Genomic DNA, 21,986 nt, shown 5'->3' with positions numbered 1-21,986 from the left:
ACTCATTTATCAAGGAAAAAATGCCAAACACACCCAACAAGGTGTGCGTTCGATTGCAATCCATTTGCCTCAACAGAATCCAACTCAGAGGGCATTATCCCACTTTATACCGTGGCCACATGCCAACAAGCTGCTATATGTCTTCAAAAGAAACATATCAATCGTTAACTTTTCTGTTTTTACAGTGATGATAAGAAATATCCTTGTAATAAAAGTGGCAATCCTTAAGTTTTCCTTCATTCATTCAAGTCAAGTCAATTTTATTTATATAGCCCAAAATCACAAATCACAGATTTGCCTCAAAGGGCTTTACAGACTGTACATGGTACGACACCCTCTGTCCTTAGACAGAACCCCCTTTAACAAGGGAAAAAGAAGAAGAAACCTCAGGGAGAGCGGCAGAGGAGGGATCCATCTCCCAGGACGGACAGACATCAATAGATGTTGTTGTACAGGGCAGATCAACAGAGTAGAATAGAGTAAATAGAGGTTGAAGGGAGAGAGGGTGGGAGGATAGAGAGGAAGATTAAGGGGGGGAGAGGGACAGAGAGGAGCAGGAGTTCTGGGAGGGGCACAGCAGCAGGTGACCCAATACTCAATTCATTCATTATCCTTAACCTTAACCGGGTTGTGGGGGGCTGGAGCTGATCCTAGCTGACACTGGGCGAGAGGCGGGGTACACCCTGGACAGGTCGCCAGACTATCGCATATCACAAAGAGACAGACAATCATGCTCTCGTTCACACCTACGGGCAATTATAGAGTCACCAACTAAACCTAAGCTGCATGTTTTTGGACTCTGGGAAGAAGTCGGAGTACCCGGAGAGAACCCACGCTGACACGAGGAGAACATGCAAACTCCACATAGAAGAGCTGAATTGGCGACCCTCTTGCTGTGAGGCAGGAGTGCTAACCACTACACCACCGTGTAGCCCCCTTAATTTTTCAGTCCTGGTTGATTTGGTGACACTTTATTTACTGGTGGCAACAGCAGATGAGGTTTAATACTGCATGTCCCAGAATTCTTGGGGCAGCAAAACAAACACTTTAATAAAGAAGCCAGGCAATAATTGGCCTTTTTCCATCATTCTGTGAGCAACTGGATGTGATTTTATGCTGTGCACGGCACTGTCTGCCAACATTGGAAGTGGAAGTAGCTGGTTACCTTGCTGAGAAGTTTCTAGGTGTGCAGCCTGTCGCCTGCAGCGCTTCATCTAACGGCTCACTGTGGCTGCTCCTTCTTGTTCCATTACCCGCTGTAATATATCAAGCTGATCGAAAAATGACAGCTGTCTTGTTTTGTAGATGCATTTCTGATGAACGATATAGTGGTCAGTGTCAAGCCGTGACTACTTAATTAAAGTCGTCCAGGCTTTTGCCAGTTAAATGCTTTTATTGTGAAGCTGCAGCAGAAGAAAATATTCAGTTAGCATTCACAAAAACTTAATGCCATATTTGTTTAGTTATGTCGACACAGAAATAAATGTGGCATAACTTTAAAAGGGCCATAGGCTCAATCACTGTGTTACGTAGAAAGTGATTTAAATTTATTTAAATGGAAATCTTTGTGATTGCCACTTTTAAACAATTATCGCCTCTCACACCTCGCCTGCAAACTGCTATAAACACTTTCACATTCCGACGTAAGCATATTTCCCAAAATGTCACATAATTTTCACAGATTGCACTCAAATCATGAAGTCAAGCTTTAATAGAGAAAGAGATTAATACTTGATTATACTGTCCCGTTACCAGATGGACCAGCCAATCAGGATCCAGAATTCTCCGTGGCCATGGTATTTGTGGTATGCTATCTTTGGGTTTTGGACTGTTGAAAACAGCACCTTTTGGCTCTGGGAAATCGTTCTGTGCATTTTTCCGTAACTTTTTTTGACATTTTAAAGACTCATTGATTAATATATAATCACTAGTTGGAGCCTAGTAGTCTACATCCATCTGGGCAACACACAGTAGTCGTGCCAGTCAACGTGCATCATTGCAGTCGAGACGAGGGGTTTAAAGTGCTGCCAATTGTGCCAGTCTGATAATTGAAATCTAGCCACCAGCTTAGACAATTTTTGGCAAAATGTATGGTCAGCTGTGTTTTAATACTTTGTGAATCTGTCCTTTCTTGTCAATTGTATTTTCTCTCTTTTTCTTTTTCTTTTTTTTTAATGTGGTATGTGTTGTCATTGTTTATTTATGTATTTCAGTGAATCCCCACTGCTCAGGTATTCAGACCTGCTTCTCACTCCCTTTCAATAGCCCTAAAGTGGCAGGAGCAGATAGATGAGTAATCTGTCAGCACACAACACAAGGGTCTATTTAACAGTCTGACTTGACGAATGGAAAGCCTGATATCCGCCATGATTTAGCAGACATTAAAACATCTTAATGAATTAGAGCAGCCCTGAGGGGCTTCTGTGAGAAAGGGCATAGGAGTAATGGTACTAATGACACCCACACAAGAATAATGTATCAGGAGTTAGGGAGGACTAAATCAGGACAATCCCATCTAGATGACAGCAGGAAGAGTGTGTGTGCGTGTGTGTGTGCATGTGTGTGTGCATGTGTGTGTGTGTGTGTGTGTGTGTGTGTGTGGTTATTACCTTACCTGTTTGGGGAAAAAATAGTTTAAACTCATTTCGTGTACTTAAACGTGGTTCAGGGCTTTGGGCAACTGAAGCATCACAGACATTCAAATTGAGTAATCCAAGGTCAATATGGGGGGTAGAGAAAAACGAGTTTAACCCAGGGAGGAGTTGAAATGTTTTTCTATCAAATTACCATGGATTGCAAGCGCAAAAGGAACAAGTGAAAACAAGCTTGTGGATCCAAGGCCAGGTCAGATTCAAGTTTGTATTAAATGTGAAACAAAAAGGCTTCGTCCCACGATGTGTGTTAATAACTTTCTGAAAGCGGTCTTTGAATCCTGTTTTGTTGTTTTCGTGGCTTTCTGTGTGGTTAATCTGTACACATTCTTTCATCACAGAATGTCATTGTTAAGCTAACAAATGTTTACACAGGAAATGCATCTCTCTGGCTGATTTATTGATTATATGAACTGAAAAAAGACAGCATTACGCAGTTTATGAACATGTGTCTTGGGTACATAGAAGCATTGCCAACCTCTTTGTTTTTGTAACGTATCAGTACTGTGGAGATGTTTTTCTGATTTTGACTTTCTCCTTTATTTTAATGTTTGATATGGTTCCTGATTGTTTTTATTTTCATTTTATTTCCTCCAAAAATTCTGCACAAAGGTCAAGTGTTGCTTTAAAATAACAATTAAGAGCCAGTGCGATGAGATAGATCTCTCTTGCCTTCATACAGTAAACTGTACATACTGTATGTGTTTGGTTGTGATTTGAGGCAACGCCCCCAACTGGGAGACCAAACTGTGGTGTCCTACTTCCAATTGTAATTCTCTGTCAAACCCAGAATCTGAAAAATACATGAGCGGGGAGAAACATTTCTGAGCAGCTGCTATCACACTCAGCCTTTTGGTGCAGTGACACAAACACTACCTGTTACAAGGTAGTCGGCCAGTGCACAGCAGATAATACATGGAGTATTATCTGCTCATACTTTTTGTCTTTTTATACCAATATAACTTTACAATTTTCTTGCTTTTTTCAAGATCAGAAAAGGCAGAACTAAATCGGAAATAAACCAGTTACCCCCCCCCAAAAAGAAAGTGTACTTCAATACCGATTGATAAAGAAATACAATTACAGCTCTGGGTGACAACGCTTGGCCTTTCTGTTGTGACTCCTCAGTATTTTGATGTCCAGGTGATCTCTGTGAGATCGTGGCAAGTAACGTTTTCACATTGAAAAGTCATCAGCTGATCTTGATATGCTGAAGCTGTGCATGTACGATATTGTTTGGTGCATTTGTGTTTTCTAAATGAGGGAGTTAATAAAAACAATTCACTGAGGATTTTTCTCTTGCGTTTTTTTGAATTATGTGTGGCACGGTGTCATTTTCAGCATCAGCAGTTTTGGTGTCTTTTACTGCAGGAAGAATTTGAGTGGTGCCTTGGGGCGCCATCAAAGCTATAAAATGCATAATATTATTAAAAAGCATTTAAATGAGAGTAAATGGCAGCAGTAATGTCCTATTCAGTGGATAAAGAACGCATTTGCAAAGTTTTGCTGCATAGTATCCTAATTGTTTATTATATAATGATAATAATAATCACAGTGAATCTAGGGTTTCACATCCATCAAAAAGAATACACAAGGTAAAACTAACATCAAGGAGTTGGCTTTGCGCAGCAGCTTTTGCAAAGAATACTGAGTCATTTCTTTGGATTATTAGTGCATATATCTATTGAAGTTCAGATGCCTTCCTCTAAAACAAGGGAATGACATGGAAAGCTACTGTGAAATATTGATTGAGCCAGTGTTGCAGAGATGCTTTTAAGATAATAAGAGGGAGAGGACCCTGTGAAGAGATCAATAGGAAGGGGAAGTGAAGAAAAGAGAGGTTCTCCCTACACACCACAGATCATCCATAATGAGCTGCAGTGTCAATACTTCGGCAATGGCTCTTCACGTGCTATTGACCACTGAATTACAACACTAGGCTACAGTAACTTCTTTTTACCCCAGACGCAAAGGGGGAAGGTATTTATGTCTGATTAGTATACCCACAGCATCTCCTCTATTGCTGAAAACTGCAAAATGCAGATATTCATAAATGGTTGCGATAGCTCTTACAGAGACATTGGCTTAGACATGATTGGTGTGTATGACTTCTCCCTACAGCCACTAACACAGTGCAGATGCTTTGGTTTAGTTGCTGCAGATTGCAAATGTCAATACTGCCCCCTCGTGGTACAAGGATCCTGGTGATGCACTCTGGTGAGGTTGGATGGGTGAGCCAGTACAGGGGAGCTAAGTCTGCAGTGTCACTGCACGGAACGGGTACATCGAGGACCAGAGACTGGCAATGCAGTGGAATAATGACAAGATTCATGGCCAGTCTTTATTTGGATCACAATCTGAGAGGTTGTCATCAACAAAACATTGAAACACTCATTTCTTACTTATCCAGGCAAGACTGTGGGAGGATGAGTAAATCAACCCTGCCAATTTCTCAAAGCCCTTGCTTATGATCTAATACTTAGCACTCTTAAGCACTATAACTGGTTGCCTTGTGCTATTATTGCTGTTATTTTATTCTATTTTACATTAAATTGAATTATTATTATTTTATTATTATTATTAATAATAATAATAATGATGATAATAATAATAATGATATAATTGCTTTTTTTAATTAAGTTAATTTATCTTTATTCTATTTTTTTCTGCTGTTGCTTGACTGTCTTTGTTTATTTGGCTTTATTGGAAGCATGATGTTTATTTACAGAATGAATGAATTAATTAATTAAAACAAATATTACCAAAATGTTACAGGTATGTGACATAGCATTTGAAAAGTCAGGAAGAAAATATTTTACATGTGGTCATGTTGCATTATTTCTCGTAAATTCCCAATAAAATTGCAGAAAATACAGCCCGTTATGTCGCAGCCCGTCCCCTCCGCGCAGTTAGGTGGCGCTGTCTCCCGCTCCGCTCACTAACCCTCAGCTCAGAAGAAAACATTGAGGAAAAGAAGCAGCTTCCTGTGGCTCACACATGTACACAGCACCAAACTAAACGATGGCTTCTTCAAAGAGTAATACCTCCACAAACAGTGGCGTTCAAGACGACAATTCAGACACTACCGACGAGGAGAAAAACGAGCTGTGTCCCGGGTTCAAAGACGCGGACGCTTTTGTTAAAGTAGGTGAACAAACGAAGCTGGACGTGTGAGAATTCAGGCTAACGTGCAGGGAGGCAACGTGGATAAGCCTGTAGAAAACATGCGTATATGACATAATATCTGATTTGATTTCTATCTATAGAACGTCACACTGTTAAAATAATCGCCTAAGCCATTTTTTGTCAAAAAAAATTTTTTTTTGTCTAAATCATCTCCTCATGACCCCAGCCACCTATGGTAAAATCGCCTACATCCTCAGTTGATCAGATCATGTGATTTTACCCCTTTAAGATAATCACCTATGTCAAGTGTGTGACTTAAGCAAGATATGGTAACACTTTATTTTGAAGGTGTCTACATAAGAGTGAAATGAGCGTGTCATAAACTTGACATGGGATGTATCATGGACATTAATGACACTTTGAAGTAACATTAATGCTCATGATACTTGTCATGTCATGTTTCTGACAGGCTTGTGTGACTCTTATGTAGACGCCTTCAAAATAAAGTGTTAAAGTGCTAAATCACAAAGGCATGTTCAAAAAGTTGCTAAAGTCATTTATTTGTCTTTAGTTACATAATTTACACACAGTGTTACTACTATGCCAATTATAGCCACCCTTTGTTACAGCCTTTTTGAGTGAAATGATCAATAAATGTCATATGTTACACTTTAGGTGAAGTTTTTTGTGTTTCATGCAAAACTTCAAAAAATGAGTTAGGCGATTATTTTAACAGGGTGATGATAAGTAATTGGTAAGATAATGGATGGGAGTGGAACCTCTCTGATGTGCTAGTTAGCGTAACACATGCCTGTCCCGAGGGAAATGTTGTCATGTAACATTTAATGTGGAGCTGCAAATAATTTCGCTCATTCGACTAATCTGTTGATTGTGTCAATTATTGGTTTTGTCGAAAAATTGCTAACATGGGACTAATTTTGAGTTTAGGTCAATGCTATGCTTACCATAGCTAGATAAAGTGAAAGTTACTAAATGTAGGCATGCAAACAAATGTGCAAATTTAAGAAGTTATTTATAACACCATTGATACTTAATTTCGCAATCATACTTCATTTAGATTTTTTCTAACAACTTGAGGGAGTAGTAAACAGTGTAAATATATGTTATTGTAAACCTTAATTCTTTTTTTTTTTTTATATCTCTAGTATTTCTTCTTTGGACATTTTATTTATTTTTGTTAATATGTAAATATATATATATATATTTATATGCCTGTTTGTAAATTGGCAATAAGTAGTACAGCTGTCTTGAATTTTAATTTTAATGTTCCTTTTAACCTGAGGTTTTTTGCTGTCACCAGAAGATAGTTGTTGTTTTGAAAAAATAAATAACGTTAAAATTCATTATAGAAATAAGATAAGATATGACTTTATTTATCCTGCAGTGGGGAAACTTAGTTGTCACAGCAGCTCAAGATACAGACACATAGATATAGAAAACAGAATAATGAATATAAAGAATAAGACATATACATACATTCTATACACATTATATACATACATTTCTGCTATTCTGCATTTATTATTAATATATATTTTTTGTATTTGTTGTTTCCTGAACTTTGCAGAGAAAATATGTTTTAGCATGTTAAATAGGTTAAATAGGTTGTGGCATGTGGTAGTATGAACATCGATGAATAAATATATTTAAATATATGCAGAGATATAAAAAAAAAAAGTAAAGTAATTGATACATTTTCAGCCACTCCACAAGTAAAAATTTTGAGTCATTTAAATACTGCATGTAACTGCCACAGTTCATTGTATAGGACATTAGCCATTAAACTAAAAGTTAGTATTCCTTCCCTCTGTTTTTAGTTTTACTACATGTTATGATATTAGTATTGACTCACAGCCTGTCTCTACTCTGCAGTATGGATTGGGTGCTGTATTATCCGCCACCAAGGCTTCCGCCGGTTTACCTCAAAGTGGAGATGAATATGATTTCTATCGGAGCTTCCCGGGCTTCCAGGAGTTCTGTGAGAGTCAAGGAGATGGGCTCCTGCTCTGGTAAGTTTATTATGTGTATTATGCACCTGCTCCTCCTCTTTTTCACTTACATTAAAATCCATGCAGCCGAAAAATTAAAGAATGTGTTTTTTCTTGTCGTGAGCCATGCATGTTTGGCACATTTGCAGATCTTTGGACGTAGACATGTGAATCTGATCTGCACAGCTGGTCAAGTTGTTTTCATGTGTCCTGCCTGTGAAAATGGTGGGGAGAATTGATTCTAGTGGTGTCATCATTACGCCAGTTTGTACATTAACACACCACATACTGCTGCATCACTCTCATAGTCCATTTAAAGTCAACGTGTACTCCGCTCAATGGGTCTGCAGCATTATTACGCCGTGTTGCACACAAGACTCTACATTAACAACTGTGTTTCCTATAACAAACAGCAGAGCAGCCAGTGGGTGATGGTTTCATTCCCTTCAGTCAGTGACGCAGTAAAACTCAATCACTTTGACATATCAATGCTTTATTTAAGGTGACGCCTCCTCCTGGCGGGTAAATGTTTCCCTTTTCAGAGACATGCTCCTCCCTCGCAACTCATCCTCACTTCTCACTATATCGGGCCCCAGCTGTGTGAAAAGGAGTGCACCCAATATTTCCTGATTGCTTTTGTTAGACCGCTGACATCACATCCTAGTGCGAGACACTTTTTCCATACTGAAATAGAGTCTGACTGAGCCTTAGACATGTGAACAGAAGAGTGGGTTTGCTGAGAAATCTGTCATTTGCTGTTTCTTAATTAATTCTTTTCACTGTGTCCATGTGTCAGCATGAGTCAGTTGATGCAGCACCACGGCTGCAGATCTCACATCAGAGACCGGAACAAGCTGACGGGGTTGGAGGAGAGGTTCGACTTGGTTGTGGATTCGAACGATGTCATCCTCGAGAGAGTGGTATGACCAACGGCTTTGGTGTTGTACAAGTTTCTTCATGAACAAGCCTTTGCAAACCAACGGAGCTCTTGTATCTGATTTCCAGGGGATTCTTCTAGATGAAGCTGATGGGGTGAACAGGAGCCAGCAGCCTGTCATGCCTGCAGGGTTTCAGCCTCCCAAGATTGTTGTTTCCAGCTGGAATCGCAAGGTTGGCTAATTAACCTCTCAGCTCTTATTCTGCAGCTATTTGGGTTGCGTTCGAGCTTAAAAATTAAGTGCCAATCCTGGCATGGAAGCATTTAAAACACTAGAACGTTTGTCTTTTTGTAACACGTGATGAATATTCATAGCAATGCTCACACCTTTTTGCTAAAGAATGCTTTCATTGATCAGGGCTCGAGCTCTGGCAATCGTTCTGAGACGTTCCGACTGCTCCACGCCAAGAATATTACCAGGCCGCAGCTGAAATTCAAGGAAAAAGTTGACAACAGCAACACACCGTTTATTCCCAAGATCTTCATCAAGCCTAACGCAATAAAGCCTCTTCCTACTTGTGAGATACTTTTCACTCTCATGCTCTTCCCATCTGTTGTTATTCATAAGCATTTGTAACATATGTACTCTCTTGTTCTCTAATCGTAGATTTCACCAACAAACAAATCCGTAAAGAGAGACCCGAGGACCTTGATGTCCCGGCTGCTCTGGCCGACTTCATTCACCAGCAGAGAACTCAGGAACATGTTGAAGACATGTAAGACTCTCTGTCTCTTTTGTGATAATAACATTTCGTGTTTTCCTAATTCTCTTTGTCCATCTAAACTTGTGATTCTCATGTAGGTTTGCACACCCATACCAGTATGAACTGGATCATTTTACAGTACCAGATAGCCTTCTGTCTAAGCCAGAACCACAGGTAAGTTACAGTCATGGAAAAAACTCTAAGACCACCCATTGTTTTCTTCAATTTCTTGTTCATTTTAATACCTGGTACAACTAAAGGTACATTTGTTTAGACAAATATAATGCTAACAACAAAAATAGCTCATAAGAGTTTAATTTAAGCGCTGATATCTAGCCATTTTCCATGGTTTTCTTGACCATAACCAAAATCATTATCAACCTTTAGTTGTACCAGGCATTAAAATGAACAAGAAACTGAATAAAACAATGGTCTAATAATTTGTTCCATGACAGTATAATGATTCTACAGGATTATCCTTTTACCTGCATTGTTGGTTAGGCAACAACTTGATCTGTTGTTTGTGGAATGTTTTTAGATGTACAAACCACTGGATGAGACCAAATGCTCCCACATTGATGCACTGGAGGACCTGGTGGCTCTGAATGAGAAGCTTTGCAAACTGTCTGAATTTGCAGTGGACCTTGAGGTACGAGATTAGAAAAAGTTCTTGGATGTACAGGGGGTGGGCACGATGTAGTATATACATATATAATATGATTTAATGTTATCCAATACCACGGCTATGCGAAAGATTTACTTTGTGAGGTTTATAATGCTGACATTTTGCACCAGGAAGGCACAGATTCAAGTCTGCACCTAATTGCAATTTGTAGGTTCTTGTGTTTAACACTCTGTTCTCCTTCGTAGCACCACTCATACAGGAGTTTCCTCGGCATCACCTGTCTGATGCAGATCTCCACCAGAGAGGAGGACTTCATCATTGACACTCTAGAGCTCCGCAACGAATTATACATCCTCAACGAGGCATTCACTGACCCGACTATTGTCAAGGTAATACAGTGCTCTTCATGTGATTAGTTTCTGTATCTTGTTTATATATATATATATATATATATATATATATATATATATATATATATATATATATATATATATATATATATATACTAGCGCTCAAAAGTTTGGGGCCACTTAGAAAATGTATATTGTTTTCCATGAAAAGTTATCAAGTTTTATTCATGAAATGAAAAACAAAATCAATCGAAAATATAGTAAAGACGTTGACAAGGGTAGAAATATTCATTTTAACCTGTATAGATCTTCAACTTTACCTCTAGATACTCAACCAGCCTGAGGAAGGATCATTTTATTGCTTCTAAAGTCATTAAAAAAAACTGTTCCAGCTGTGCTAACATAATGCACAGGTGTTTTAATGATCAGTCAGCCTTTCAACACTATGGACATGGATTAACACAATGTGCCACTGGAACACAGGATTGATGGTTGCTGACAATATATAATAGATATTTCATAAGAAAATCAGCCTTTTCCAGCTTTAATAGTCATTTACCACATTTACAATGTCTAGACTGTCTGTCATTTAAATAGAATAAAAAAAGTTATTTTATTTCAAAAATAAGGACATTTCTAAGTGACTCCCAACTTTTAATATCTAGTGTATGTATGATTATATATTTTATATTTGTTTTCAGAATGGGAAACTGCACTGTATGAATCAAGATTTGACTCTTCTAGAGGTTCACACAAAACATAGAAACATATCAACATATAAAACACTTGCAAACAGAAGACCTAAATGACAAGTCATAAAACTCACAATAGTTTCTTGCATACATGTCAATATAAATATTCTTATTCATATTATTATATTATTTCTTATATTATACACCTAATCCAAAAGCAACAAATAAACATAAGTGATATATTGCAGCATATTCCTGTACATCATAAATCAATGAATAAAGTGCTTAACAATATCTGTTTTTAACAGAAATGTTATTTCTTTACTTTATTTTCGTTGTTCAGCCTTAGTTTTGTCAGTTTCTGTTATGAATTAACCATTTAGTCAGCAGCTTTATCATTAAAATCTGATGACATGGTAACTCTGTTAGACATAGCTATATAGATCCACAGACCAACCACACCACTGATACATTTAAATAAACACACATCAATAAATAAAACACTTGTTTGAAGCTGAAAATAAAGATGGCTGCTGAAGTTTAAACGGTCAAAATTCATTTGATCTTGCAGGAGGAGTTTTAAAATGCAATGGACAGTTGGCAGATATTTCTGGTGCATTCTTCCATTACTTCCAAATAAGTGGTTTAGATAATTAAACCGAGGATTTTAGGAGGCCGTGTTGGTCTCCGTTATAAAGCTGCATCTGGCTTTGTCGTCCCATTCCCAAATCTCAGCAATTAAAATGGCCTCAAGGGAATATTATTTTTTAAGCAGATGAAATTGAAGATGGCTCAGACTACGTTATGAACTGGTTGCATCTGAACTGTCTAATCATCTCCTATTGCAATAAGATAGTATCCCGCAGAGGAAAATCTCCGCCAGTGTGGTAATGATAAGTTTGTATAGATTTAATCATAAAAAACTTCTGAGCTTGAATCTCTGTGAGCTATCTCCGAGCCCCAAAGTTTTCAAACATGTTTGATGAAGTTGGCGGGTGTCCTGTGGTGTGTGGGAGCCAATGTGACTCACACACTGTAGGATACCTGTGAAAATGTGTGTTGCGTGGGCTTGAGCTGCTGAGAGATCTGTGAAAATAATCCAAATGGGAAAATGTCACATGGTGTGTCCCCAGTTTTTAATATTTTTGGTTCAAATGTTTTCTCTATCTAAGCAGCGTTTTTCTTCTTTTTTTTTAATAACTTGGTACCTCTCCAGAGCAGTTTTTTTCAGTCCAGTGTGCTTTCTCTCCTGTTCTCAGGTGTTTCACGGCGCTGACTCTGACATTGAGTGGCTCCAGAGGGACTTCGGCTTATATGTCGTCAACCTGTTTGACACGCATCAGGCCAGCCGAGCTCTGAACCTGGCCAGACATTCACTCGACCACCTGCTCAAACACTTCTGCAACGTGGACTCAGACAAGCGCTACCAGCTGGCTGACTGGAGGGTCCGGTATGAAAAATAACACGGCCATTTGATGCCTCATTTTTCTAGTTATTATTAGGTTTAAAGTGAAACTTTGCCGCTTTCTAACCGGCTCTGTGTCACTGCAGCGTTACCAGTAAATGCAGATGGACAGCAGCTGCCTCCATCCGAGCAATGTTAATTTACTATGAAGAAATATGCTCGTTAATCACCTTTTTTTTTCTACCTAAGATGAGACAACAGTTTGATTGTAATCTTTACTGAGATCTCTTTTTATTTTCATCACCTTCCACCTTCTTCTCCTTCCCCCTCTGTGCTCTTTCTCTCTCAAACACACACACACACACACATACAGCACTGGTGGCGCTTCACTCGGCCCACCTGTGTCCTTTTCTCAGTCCTCAGTCATGACAATTGTGCTGCTATAAATAAGATTTCGCCTTGTGGGCAGGTTTGGTTCAGGTGGTTGATTAAAGCTTATCTTTGCATATTGGATGGTACTGGTTGGCTCCTATTAAGAGTCGGGTGGGTGTGGCTCAACCACGTAGTCACACAGTCAGGAGGAGTAACTGTTAAGCTGCATTCTTATCATTCAGCCTGTGTTTTTCCATCAGATAGTGATAAGAAGGTGCCTTGCTCTAGACCAACCTTTTTCTTCAATTTCTTGTTCATTTTAAAGCCTGGTACAACTAAAGGCACATTTGTTTGGACCAATATAATGATAACAACAAAAATAGCTCATAAGAGTTTAATTTAAGAGTTGATATCTAGACTTTTTCCATGGTTTTCTTGATAACAACCAAAATCATTATCAATGAACAATAAACTGAGGAAAATAAAGGTGGTCTAATAATTTTTTCCATGACTGTAAACTTGTTGCTGCAGCCCTTTGCCAGATGAGATGATGCAGTACGCCCAGGCAGACACCCATTACCTCCTTTACATCTACGACCGTGTGCGGGCGCAGCTGATGGACTTTAACCACGGGCAGCCCGGCCTGCTGCAGTGTGTCTGGACCAAAAGCAACAGCATAGCTCAAAAGGTGCGTGCAAATCTCACTTCATACACCATTAAATTAACACTTTAATATCAGCGTTTATTCTCCTGTTCCACTTTTCTCTCTCCAGTAGATGCATTTTTTTTTTATTGGTCATAATTTTTCAAAATTTCCACACCATAATCTCCTACATTTTTCTGACATTTGTCATGATTCAATGTGCGCCTTATTTCCATACAGAAATATGTGAAGCCTATATACACAGAGGAGTCATATTTGGAGCTGCAGAGGAAGCAGAAAAGGTCTTTCAACACCCAGCAGCTCACTGCCTTCAGACTGCTGTTTGCCTGGAGGGACAAGCTGGCCAGGCAGGAAGATGAAAGCACCGGGTAGGCTGTTTGGAAATGGATGGACTCGCTGTTCTGGAAATCTGCTCGAGCTCTTTTCCTATTTATAGTTCGTGGCCAGCCAGATTTTTGCTACCTTCATTTTTCTTGTCAGTCTCCCTGCTTTTAAAGTAAATTGTAGTCTTTTAATATAATGCTATTTTTGTGTTTAGATTCATCCTGCCCACTCACATGATGACCAAGATATCTGAGGAGCTGCCCAAGTAAGTTGATTAGATTTCCCACAAAAAACATTGTCTATTCAGTTATTGGTCAATTTTGGAACATTCTGCTTCCAGAACGTGTCTTCTTTCAGACAAGTGGAAAGCAAAGAACCAAAATACACATTTAGGTGTTAATATTACTTAGATTTCCTCCTCAACTGACCAAAACTGAGCATTGGATTATGCTTCATTTGCATATTTATATACAGCATGCCATACAAATTACCTTAATGTAAGTACTCAACTAAAATTTTATGATTTAGTTTTTTTTAACCGTATTCAGCTGTTTTCTTAAAATTAGTTGGGGGTTTTTTCGAACACTGAGCCAGAAATCTCTGCTTCAGTAGCATTTATACACCAAACGTGTTTATAAATCATTCAAAGACTGATTTAGGTAACCTTTTATTCCTTGTGCAAATGTTTATTTTATTTATTCATTTATTAATGGCCCTATTTTCTGAGGTGTCAAAAATTCCAAGCGCAAAAAACTTTGACTGTATAAAAACCTTTTAATGTATGCAAATTAGCACATATTAAAATTAAATTGTACCTCATTTTCATATTTAATCATGCAACTTGTTCTACAAAAAAAATTATGTAAGTTATCAACTGGTGTACTTTCATCGTGATATCTATTACCTAAAATTTAACCTTCACCTGTAGTGTTCCATTTCTTTTTTGTGTTTATCTTTAGTGCAGGCGAATTTAGTGTTTTATTCGTAACCTTCAGTACAGTATTTTGTCTTTATCCACTCAGAGAGCCTCAGGGCATTATTGCCTGCTGTAACCCTGTACCCCCACTGGTGAGGCAGCAGGTCAATGAGCTCCATTTGTTAGTGCAGCAGGCCAGAGAAATGCCTCTCCTTAAGGTAAGAAAAGACGAGTGGCAGCAGGGGGAATGTTTTCTGTTGCTGTAATTTCAGTCGGTGTTTGTGTTGTTAAGTCACTAGTCAAGAAAGGTACCTAAATCAATCAAACATGGCAATGTTTTCTACACTCCACACAGGCTGAGATTGCAGCTCAGAAGAAGAAAGGACTCACACCCATAAAAAAGGTTGGTTAAAAGCTAATAAAACCAGAAGGAATTTTGTTTTGCAGTCAGTATTTGCTGAAGGAACCATGACAGGGGGTGAAATTAATGTGGTTTTGTATCATTTTCCAGCCGGAGGTCACGTTGTTTGGTCCTCATGATGCATCCAGAGATTCTGAGACCGATCTCCCTCACTGTCCTGCTGATGGTAAGCTTGATAGTCATCCATGTTGTGCATTATCCTCATGATTGAAAATTTTAGCACCCTAGGCCTCAAACTAATTAAAGTATTTATTTTCAGAACTGCCCGTCAAACAAGGGACGCTCTTCTCCGAGGATGAGCACAAAACAGATGTTGATGTACAGAAAACAAGTGGTCTCATGGCAAAAGCTATAATCACACAGTTTGAGGTAAAGATCTTCTTTTAGTTGACTTTACTGATCTAGTTGATTATCAAGCAACCGTGATACTAAATGTCTGAACTCTGGCCTTTTTTGAAGGAGCTGGAAACACAGAATGACCAAGAGTCCCTCTCTGTGGCTCACATGAAAGCCAAACGCATCATTGAGTCTTTTGAAAATCCTTTCAGAATGGTAAGAGATGACCAGTGATTAACATTAAGTATTTTCATTTCATTTAACCGGACACGCACTATGTATTCACTCATCTTCTTTGTGATTTCAGTACTTGCCCTCCAGTGATGTGCACATCAGCAAGAATGCCAAGTTCGACCCATCTTCAAAAATATTTGAGGTATTCAAAGAGCTCCATACATTCAACCACATTGTGTTCACCTCTTAAAGGTTCAGTACGTAACTGTGTCATTATTCTGACAGTAGTACATGAGAGTAGGCCTGGGCGATTATATGATTGCAATTAGTGATTGCGAGAAATTTTAGGTCGTTTACGGTGATCAGCTGTGAGCATATTTACTCGATCAAACATGTCAGAAATGTGCGTTACAACAGCCAATCAGTCGACCTTTTCCTGCTCCGTTTGTAAGTAAAGAGAAAGACCAAACGTGGAGCTAAAAGCTGAGGGCAGCGAAATAGATGTAAGCAACAAACGAGTGAGGTACAGGTGAATGTTGGGAAAGAGAAAAGGAAATTATAATCTATCCGCCGCTGTGTTGAGAGAAATGAACATTCACAGCACAGCAATTCGCACACAGGTACAGTGCATTCAATAGCACCAGAACATATTTTTCTACATTTGTTGTACTGTTGAGTAAAAATAGTTTTTATATTTTTCTATGTTCATCTTATTTAATTTGCTTTGTTATGTACTCTGTATCTTCATACAATATTGAACTGATCTCTAGTTAATTTAAGTTTTCAGTACAGATGCTTTAAAGCTGACAGTTTAAAAATAATATGAAAAATTGTGATAATAACCGAAATCGTACGATTGGAAAAAATGTATTGTGATCATTATATTTGCCATATTGACCAGCCCTACATGAGAGAGATAATCTGTCCTCTGCCTCCTCCTAGTTCTTAGTGACATTTAAAAGAATCCACTGCGCTGATCAAATATGAATCAAGATTGATTTACTGCATTGCCTAATTTATCGCCTCATATGTAGCTCCAGCTGGTAGGCAGGTGTTGGTTTGAGCTCGAGTGTTTACAGCATGGCAGGCAGATCACAAACTTTCTCATTTTACAGCTAAACATTACACTAAAATATGTTACTGAAAACATTTGAGGCGAGAAAGGCAGGAACAGAATCTGATTCATATTTGATCTGTGCTGCCTCATTTGGCAGTGATTCAACACTGTCTGAGACATTACTCCGCTCTGATTGGTTGTTTTCCTGTGGTAGCGGTGGACTCTTGCAAACGCCATAAGGAGCACTAGGAGGAGCCAAAGTAACACTGTTGTTCCACAGATTATCTTTCTCGTGTATCAGGATAAGGAACAGTTTGAGCAAATATTACACACATTTTTTGATAAAAGTTACATGCTGAACCTTTTAATCCATGTTTGAATGTTCATAGCTGTGACATCTCACATTTACAGATTAGTAAACGATGGAAACTGCAGAGTATTGAACAGCAGCAGAAGGAGTTGGAAGCCAAGAGGAAAGCCAAGGAAGAAGCAAAGGAACACACAAAGAAAGTGGCAGGTAATGAGGTTGAATTTGCTCTAAACCTAAGCTCTTAATTTGCACTTCATTGCATCCCTCATTGTGTTTTAATGTGTATTTCAACAGAGGAAAGAAACAAGACTAAGCAGAGCTACCAGGAGTCTCTCCAGAACGTCGCCACTGTTCGCCAGCAAGCAGCGGTGAGTCATTTGCTCTCTTGTCCTCCCATTTCCTCCGCTTCCCTTCAGATAGGATATGCACTGTCAACTTCACATTTGATGTCCCAGCTGGGAAGGTACATATCTATGAGAAACACCAGTGTTATATTCACCCAGGAGCCTGGCACAGTATATTAAAGAAGTTGCTGTAATAGGCAGTTTAACCCTCTGCAGTGCCCCCCATTTTCTGGAGACATGGCTGGTATTTCTGCACATAAATACGGTGAGTCACAAGCGAGCAAACCACTGCTGCCAGTCCGCAGCGCCGGCGTGTCAGTGGCCTTTTAATATTTATATCTGTCACATGGTGTGCCTGGGGAAGAGAACACGCAGCGTGGGATTGCAGCATTAGAGACATGTCCTCTTCTCATCAAATGCTTTTCTTGCCTCCCGGGGAGCAACAATAGCTGCTTTCCGCCCAAAAGCCCACTTCCTGCGTGCTCCGTCTGTCTGGGGTGTTGCTTGGCACCCTACCGTTCGGTTAGTTCTACGTGCTCTTGCCACCATATGGTGTTGCCTCCATTTGCACTCAAAAGTGTCAGAACGTCAACTTCTGTCCAAGGTGCTGGACAACAGAAAGGATGGTCACTGTGTTTGAGGCTGGTCTCTGACCTCGCTGGAGGCACCACCTCCCCTCTGCCTTTCACTGTGAGCTCTGAGTCATCACTCGCTCACAGTCACACCGACCACCGCAGCGATCCATTGTGTGCCGGTGGCTTAAGTGAAAAGTTTCTTCTAAGCTGAGACTGCGCCTTCATATAAGCATGTTGGCAGTGTCTGGCAGCATGCATTATAGTCAGAAATGTTGGCAGCAGCACTCAAAGTAACACTCGTCAACCTGCCAACTGCAGCAAATATTGGCTCTGCTGGCTAACTGTCAGCTTCAGCCGGCATTTTGGCAGTGAAGTTTTCTTGTCTGCTTTCAGATAGAAAGAAAGGTTTCTAAAGCTTCTATTGCACTATATTATCATTATCATAAAGGGTGTGTGCTGTGATTGCCTTCAACACCACTGGCTTTCTCTTTTGCTTGCGTCCAGTGGTCCCAGAAGATGGTATCTTAAGAAAACAAGATTTATGTCTCACTGTGAAAAAATGTTCAGCAAATGAATATTGTTGCTGTAAATACAAATTTGTGACATAATCTAATGAATATAAGGATGGTAAACACTGCTGTTTGTTATTATGCATGCTTTATTTGGTAGTGACAGATAGAATGGAAGGGAGAGACAGATGGGAAGACATGACCCCCCAACACTGCTGTTTTAAAAAAAAATCTCAGTCTCAGTTGTTTACATCTTATGCTGTGATTATAGTTCTGTGATGTGAAGCTGTTTTGACTCACCCCGCCTTGAGGAAAACCTTTCTTCATGGATTAAACAACAGGCTGTGCCGACTTGTGCAACCAGAGTAAAGGGGGGGCTTTGTTTAAACAAATATAAGGATTAATGGTAAAGTATGGGATGTTGGCATGAAGCTATATGCTGCATAACTGTATTTTAACTTAAGGGGACAGTTCATCCCATAAACCAATGTTCATGTTTTTCCCCCTTACCTGTACCGCTCTTTATCTATCTGGATTATTTTGGTGTGAGTTGCTGAGTGTTGAAAATATTTCTTTGTTATAATGGGAATATATGGCACTTGGCTTGTAGTGCTCAAAGCGCCAACATTTGACAAACTCAACAACAATGTCTCTTTGCTCACAACAAGAGCAGCGGATTATCCCAAGAAAAATTTGCTAGATCTGTTACTAGTCTCTTTTTATAGAAGAAGTCGCTAGAGGGGTCTGAAAAGTTGCTAAATATAGCGACAAAGTCGCTACGTTGACAACACTGCTTGCCGCGTCAGTCTGTTGTCACATTCTCACTCCGTTGGTGCGCCACTACTAAAGTACCTGTATGGGAACAGAGGCAGAGGGGAACTAACTAGTGGGTGTAGCCAAATCACTCAGCCGCTTTCCAAAAAGTACTCAATGGAAACACGCCTATAGCGTGGTACGAAGAAACATTTTTAAGTAACTGGATCATGATATCTGGGAAGAGACATTGCTGTTGAGTTTTTTTTAATGATTTTTTTTGGTGTTTTAAGCACCACAAGCCGAGCATCTTCTAATTCCATTATATTCAAGAGAAGACTCACATCTCTATAGCTGATATCTCCAACACTCTTGGGGTGAACTCTGCCTTTAGCGAAGCACAGTCAGCTGATGACACCACACAGTGATCTTTGCTGGGTTCAGTCAAAATAGACACAATTTAAGTTTGCAGAGCGTGAAGCAAAATGCAAATTTCTACTTTAAGATGACCGCAAAAGCTGGATTTCCAACTTCAGACTGCTAATCAGTCAATATACAGTGGCTTGCAAAAGTATTCAATTCAAGTATTAAATCATGGTCAATATCATTTGGCATTTTTAAAAAGAATTTGCAGATTTAAACACATGCCATACTGCTTCCCATTCTTAATGATGGATTTAACTGAACTCTGTGGGATGTCCAGTTAGCTGGATATTTTTGTGTAGCCATCTCCTGACTTATACTTTTCAATGATCTTTTCTCTGAGTTACTAAAAGTGTTCTTTTGTCTTCATGGTACAATTGTAACAGGAATAGTGATGAACCAGAGACTGGACCTCCCAGACACATGTTTTTTTTATACTATGATCACTTGACACACATCAACTGCACTCAGGTGATCTCCACTTCACTAACTGTGACACTGCTGCATCAACCAGCTGGAACTCTGTTGAAATCAAATTCTTTTTAAAAAGGCCAAATTATATCGACCGTGATTTCATGTGTAAAAGCAACAAAAGGGTGAAACATCCAAAGGGGATGAATACTTTTGCAAGCCATTGTAATGCTGACATTAGAAGGTCATAATGATGTTGGTTATTATCAAGAAAACCATGTAAAGTGTGTAGATATCAGCTCTTAAATTAAACTCTTATGAGCTTTTTCGTTGTTATCATTAGATTTGTCCAAACAAATGTACCTTTAGTTGTACCAGGCATTAAAATGAACAGAAAACTGAAGAAAACAAGAGTGGTCTAATATTTTTTTCCATGACTGTAAGTAAAATAATTTTTTTAATGACTATGGATAAACCCCAGAATGTTAAATATCAACAATAAAAATAATAAAGAAAAAGAGAGACAGACAAAATGGCACCTGCAGACTATTTGCTCCATCCAACACATTCATTATCTTGTTAGTTTTAACAAAATACATCCATTTAAGAATACATAAATAAAACATTTAAGTGTACAGAATGTAATGCTGGCCATTTTCATCAGGAATCTGCAAAAGCCGGTGGAAAGAAAAGAGAGCGTGTTCCTAGTGAGGTTGGAGAGTCGACTCCCAAACCGAGTAAGAAGCTGATGAAGTCTGCAGAGAAGCCCAAGAAGACCGATCCGCCTCCCCAGGACGGCTTCAAGCCTTTCGACTACAGCCAGTCAGACCTCAAAGTCTTTGCTGGTATGCATATCACATCACATCACATCACTATTTACATTTTATTACATTATGAAAATGAATTCCTCACAGTGCACCTGCTTTGTTTTTTTACAGGTAACAAAGCAAAGGACAACACACAGTTTGATCCAAACCGGCAATCCCATGAATTTAAGAAAAAGGTATTGGTTTCTTAATTAATTTGTTCATTGAGCAATGTGTATTTTAAGTGTGACAAATATTAATCTTTTATCTAACAGAGGGGCAACAAGGGACAAAAACCCAATAATGGTCCTGGAAACAGAAGTATGTCATACCTGGCTGGAAGATCTGACAGGTAAACTTTGTACAATAAACAGTTTGTTTTGTTTGCCTCCGCAAATTCAAACATCTCATGTTTAATAACCGTTCTGGTCTTTTTTTCTTCTCTACAGAGGATTCCGGCATAATTGGCCCAAAAGATGAACTCTCTTTGATGCCATTCTCCCTTTCTCATTTTTAAAACTATTTTTTTTTCATCTTGCAGAATCAATGTACCTTTTTTTCCCCCCAAGTGAAATTCAGTATTTCAATATTTAATGAATTTCAAAGTGTATTTTCTTCCATCTGTGGAACAGTTTACCCTGTAAATATGTGGAAGCACAGACCTCTTTATTAAAGATGTTTTTAGAGGAAAAAGTTCTTGCCTATGTTTTTTTTTTTTTTTTTATCAAACAAAAAAACCTTTTTCTTAGTGGAGCAGGAGCATCGTGATCAGACCTTTCTTTAGAACTATCACCACTGATATTAATTTGAAAGTAAAACCAGCGGGGAAGCTTAAACTTAGCATATCCAAGTTTGATTAGTTTTCATGCCTTTTCGTTTACTTTATCCTCTGGATATAACATTTCTCTGTTATGCAGACTAAAACAAACTTTCACATTGGGAACAAAACTGTAAATGAAGCGCTTCTAGGCAAGACCCCTTTATAAAAAGACATTATGGAATATAACAATGCAAATATAATCTGTCCTCACTCACATACCATTCAGAACTGCGCATGTGAGTTTCTGGTGTGAATAATGCTGAATCAGCTTG

The 21,986-nt window shown here is 38.9% G+C and overlaps 1 protein-coding gene across 1 annotated transcript; it reads left to right on the top strand.

Moving 5' to 3' along the window:
- Positions 1 to 5,627: 5,627 nt before the first annotated feature.
- exosc10 (exosome component 10) lies at positions 5,628 to 21,588 on the top strand. The gene is made up of 25 exons (XM_059334007.1): positions 5,628 to 5,795; positions 7,671 to 7,807; positions 8,583 to 8,706; positions 8,792 to 8,896; positions 9,082 to 9,241; positions 9,331 to 9,439; positions 9,526 to 9,601; positions 9,966 to 10,076; positions 10,298 to 10,441; positions 12,354 to 12,544; positions 13,403 to 13,559; positions 13,755 to 13,903; positions 14,074 to 14,124; positions 14,882 to 14,993; positions 15,131 to 15,178; positions 15,287 to 15,362; positions 15,456 to 15,565; positions 15,656 to 15,748; positions 15,840 to 15,908; positions 17,175 to 17,280; positions 17,368 to 17,441; positions 20,753 to 20,933; positions 21,027 to 21,091; positions 21,170 to 21,246; positions 21,344 to 21,588. The coding sequence occupies exons 1-25, from the start codon at positions 5,673 to 5,675 to the stop codon at positions 21,372 to 21,374; spliced, it is 2,679 nt and encodes an 892-aa protein (XP_059189990.1). The 5' UTR covers positions 5,628 to 5,672; the 3' UTR covers positions 21,375 to 21,588.
- The last annotated feature ends 398 nt before the right edge of the window (positions 21,589 to 21,986 follow it).

This window comes from Centropristis striata, chromosome 5, assembly GCF_030273125.1.
Source record: "Centropristis striata isolate RG_2023a ecotype Rhode Island chromosome 5, C.striata_1.0, whole genome shotgun sequence".
NCBI lineage: Eukaryota > Metazoa > Chordata > Actinopteri > Perciformes > Serranidae > Centropristis > Centropristis striata.
This window is presented reverse-complemented; position numbering and strand designations above follow the sequence as displayed.

What these genes read in the sequence shown, in the direction of transcription:
- exosc10 (XM_059334007.1), top strand. Translation starts at nt 5,673, where the DNA reads ATGGCTTCTTCAAAGAGTAATACCTCCACAAACAGTGGCGTTCAAGAC. An exon ending in ACGCGGACGCTTTTGTTAAA is followed by an intron (nt 5,796 to 7,670) that starts GTAGGTGAACAA and finishes TCTACTCTGCAG; the next exon opens with TATGGATTGGGTGCTGTATT. An exon ending in GGAGATGGGCTCCTGCTCTG is followed by an intron (nt 7,808 to 8,582) that starts GTAAGTTTATTA and finishes TCCATGTGTCAG; the next exon opens with CATGAGTCAGTTGATGCAGC.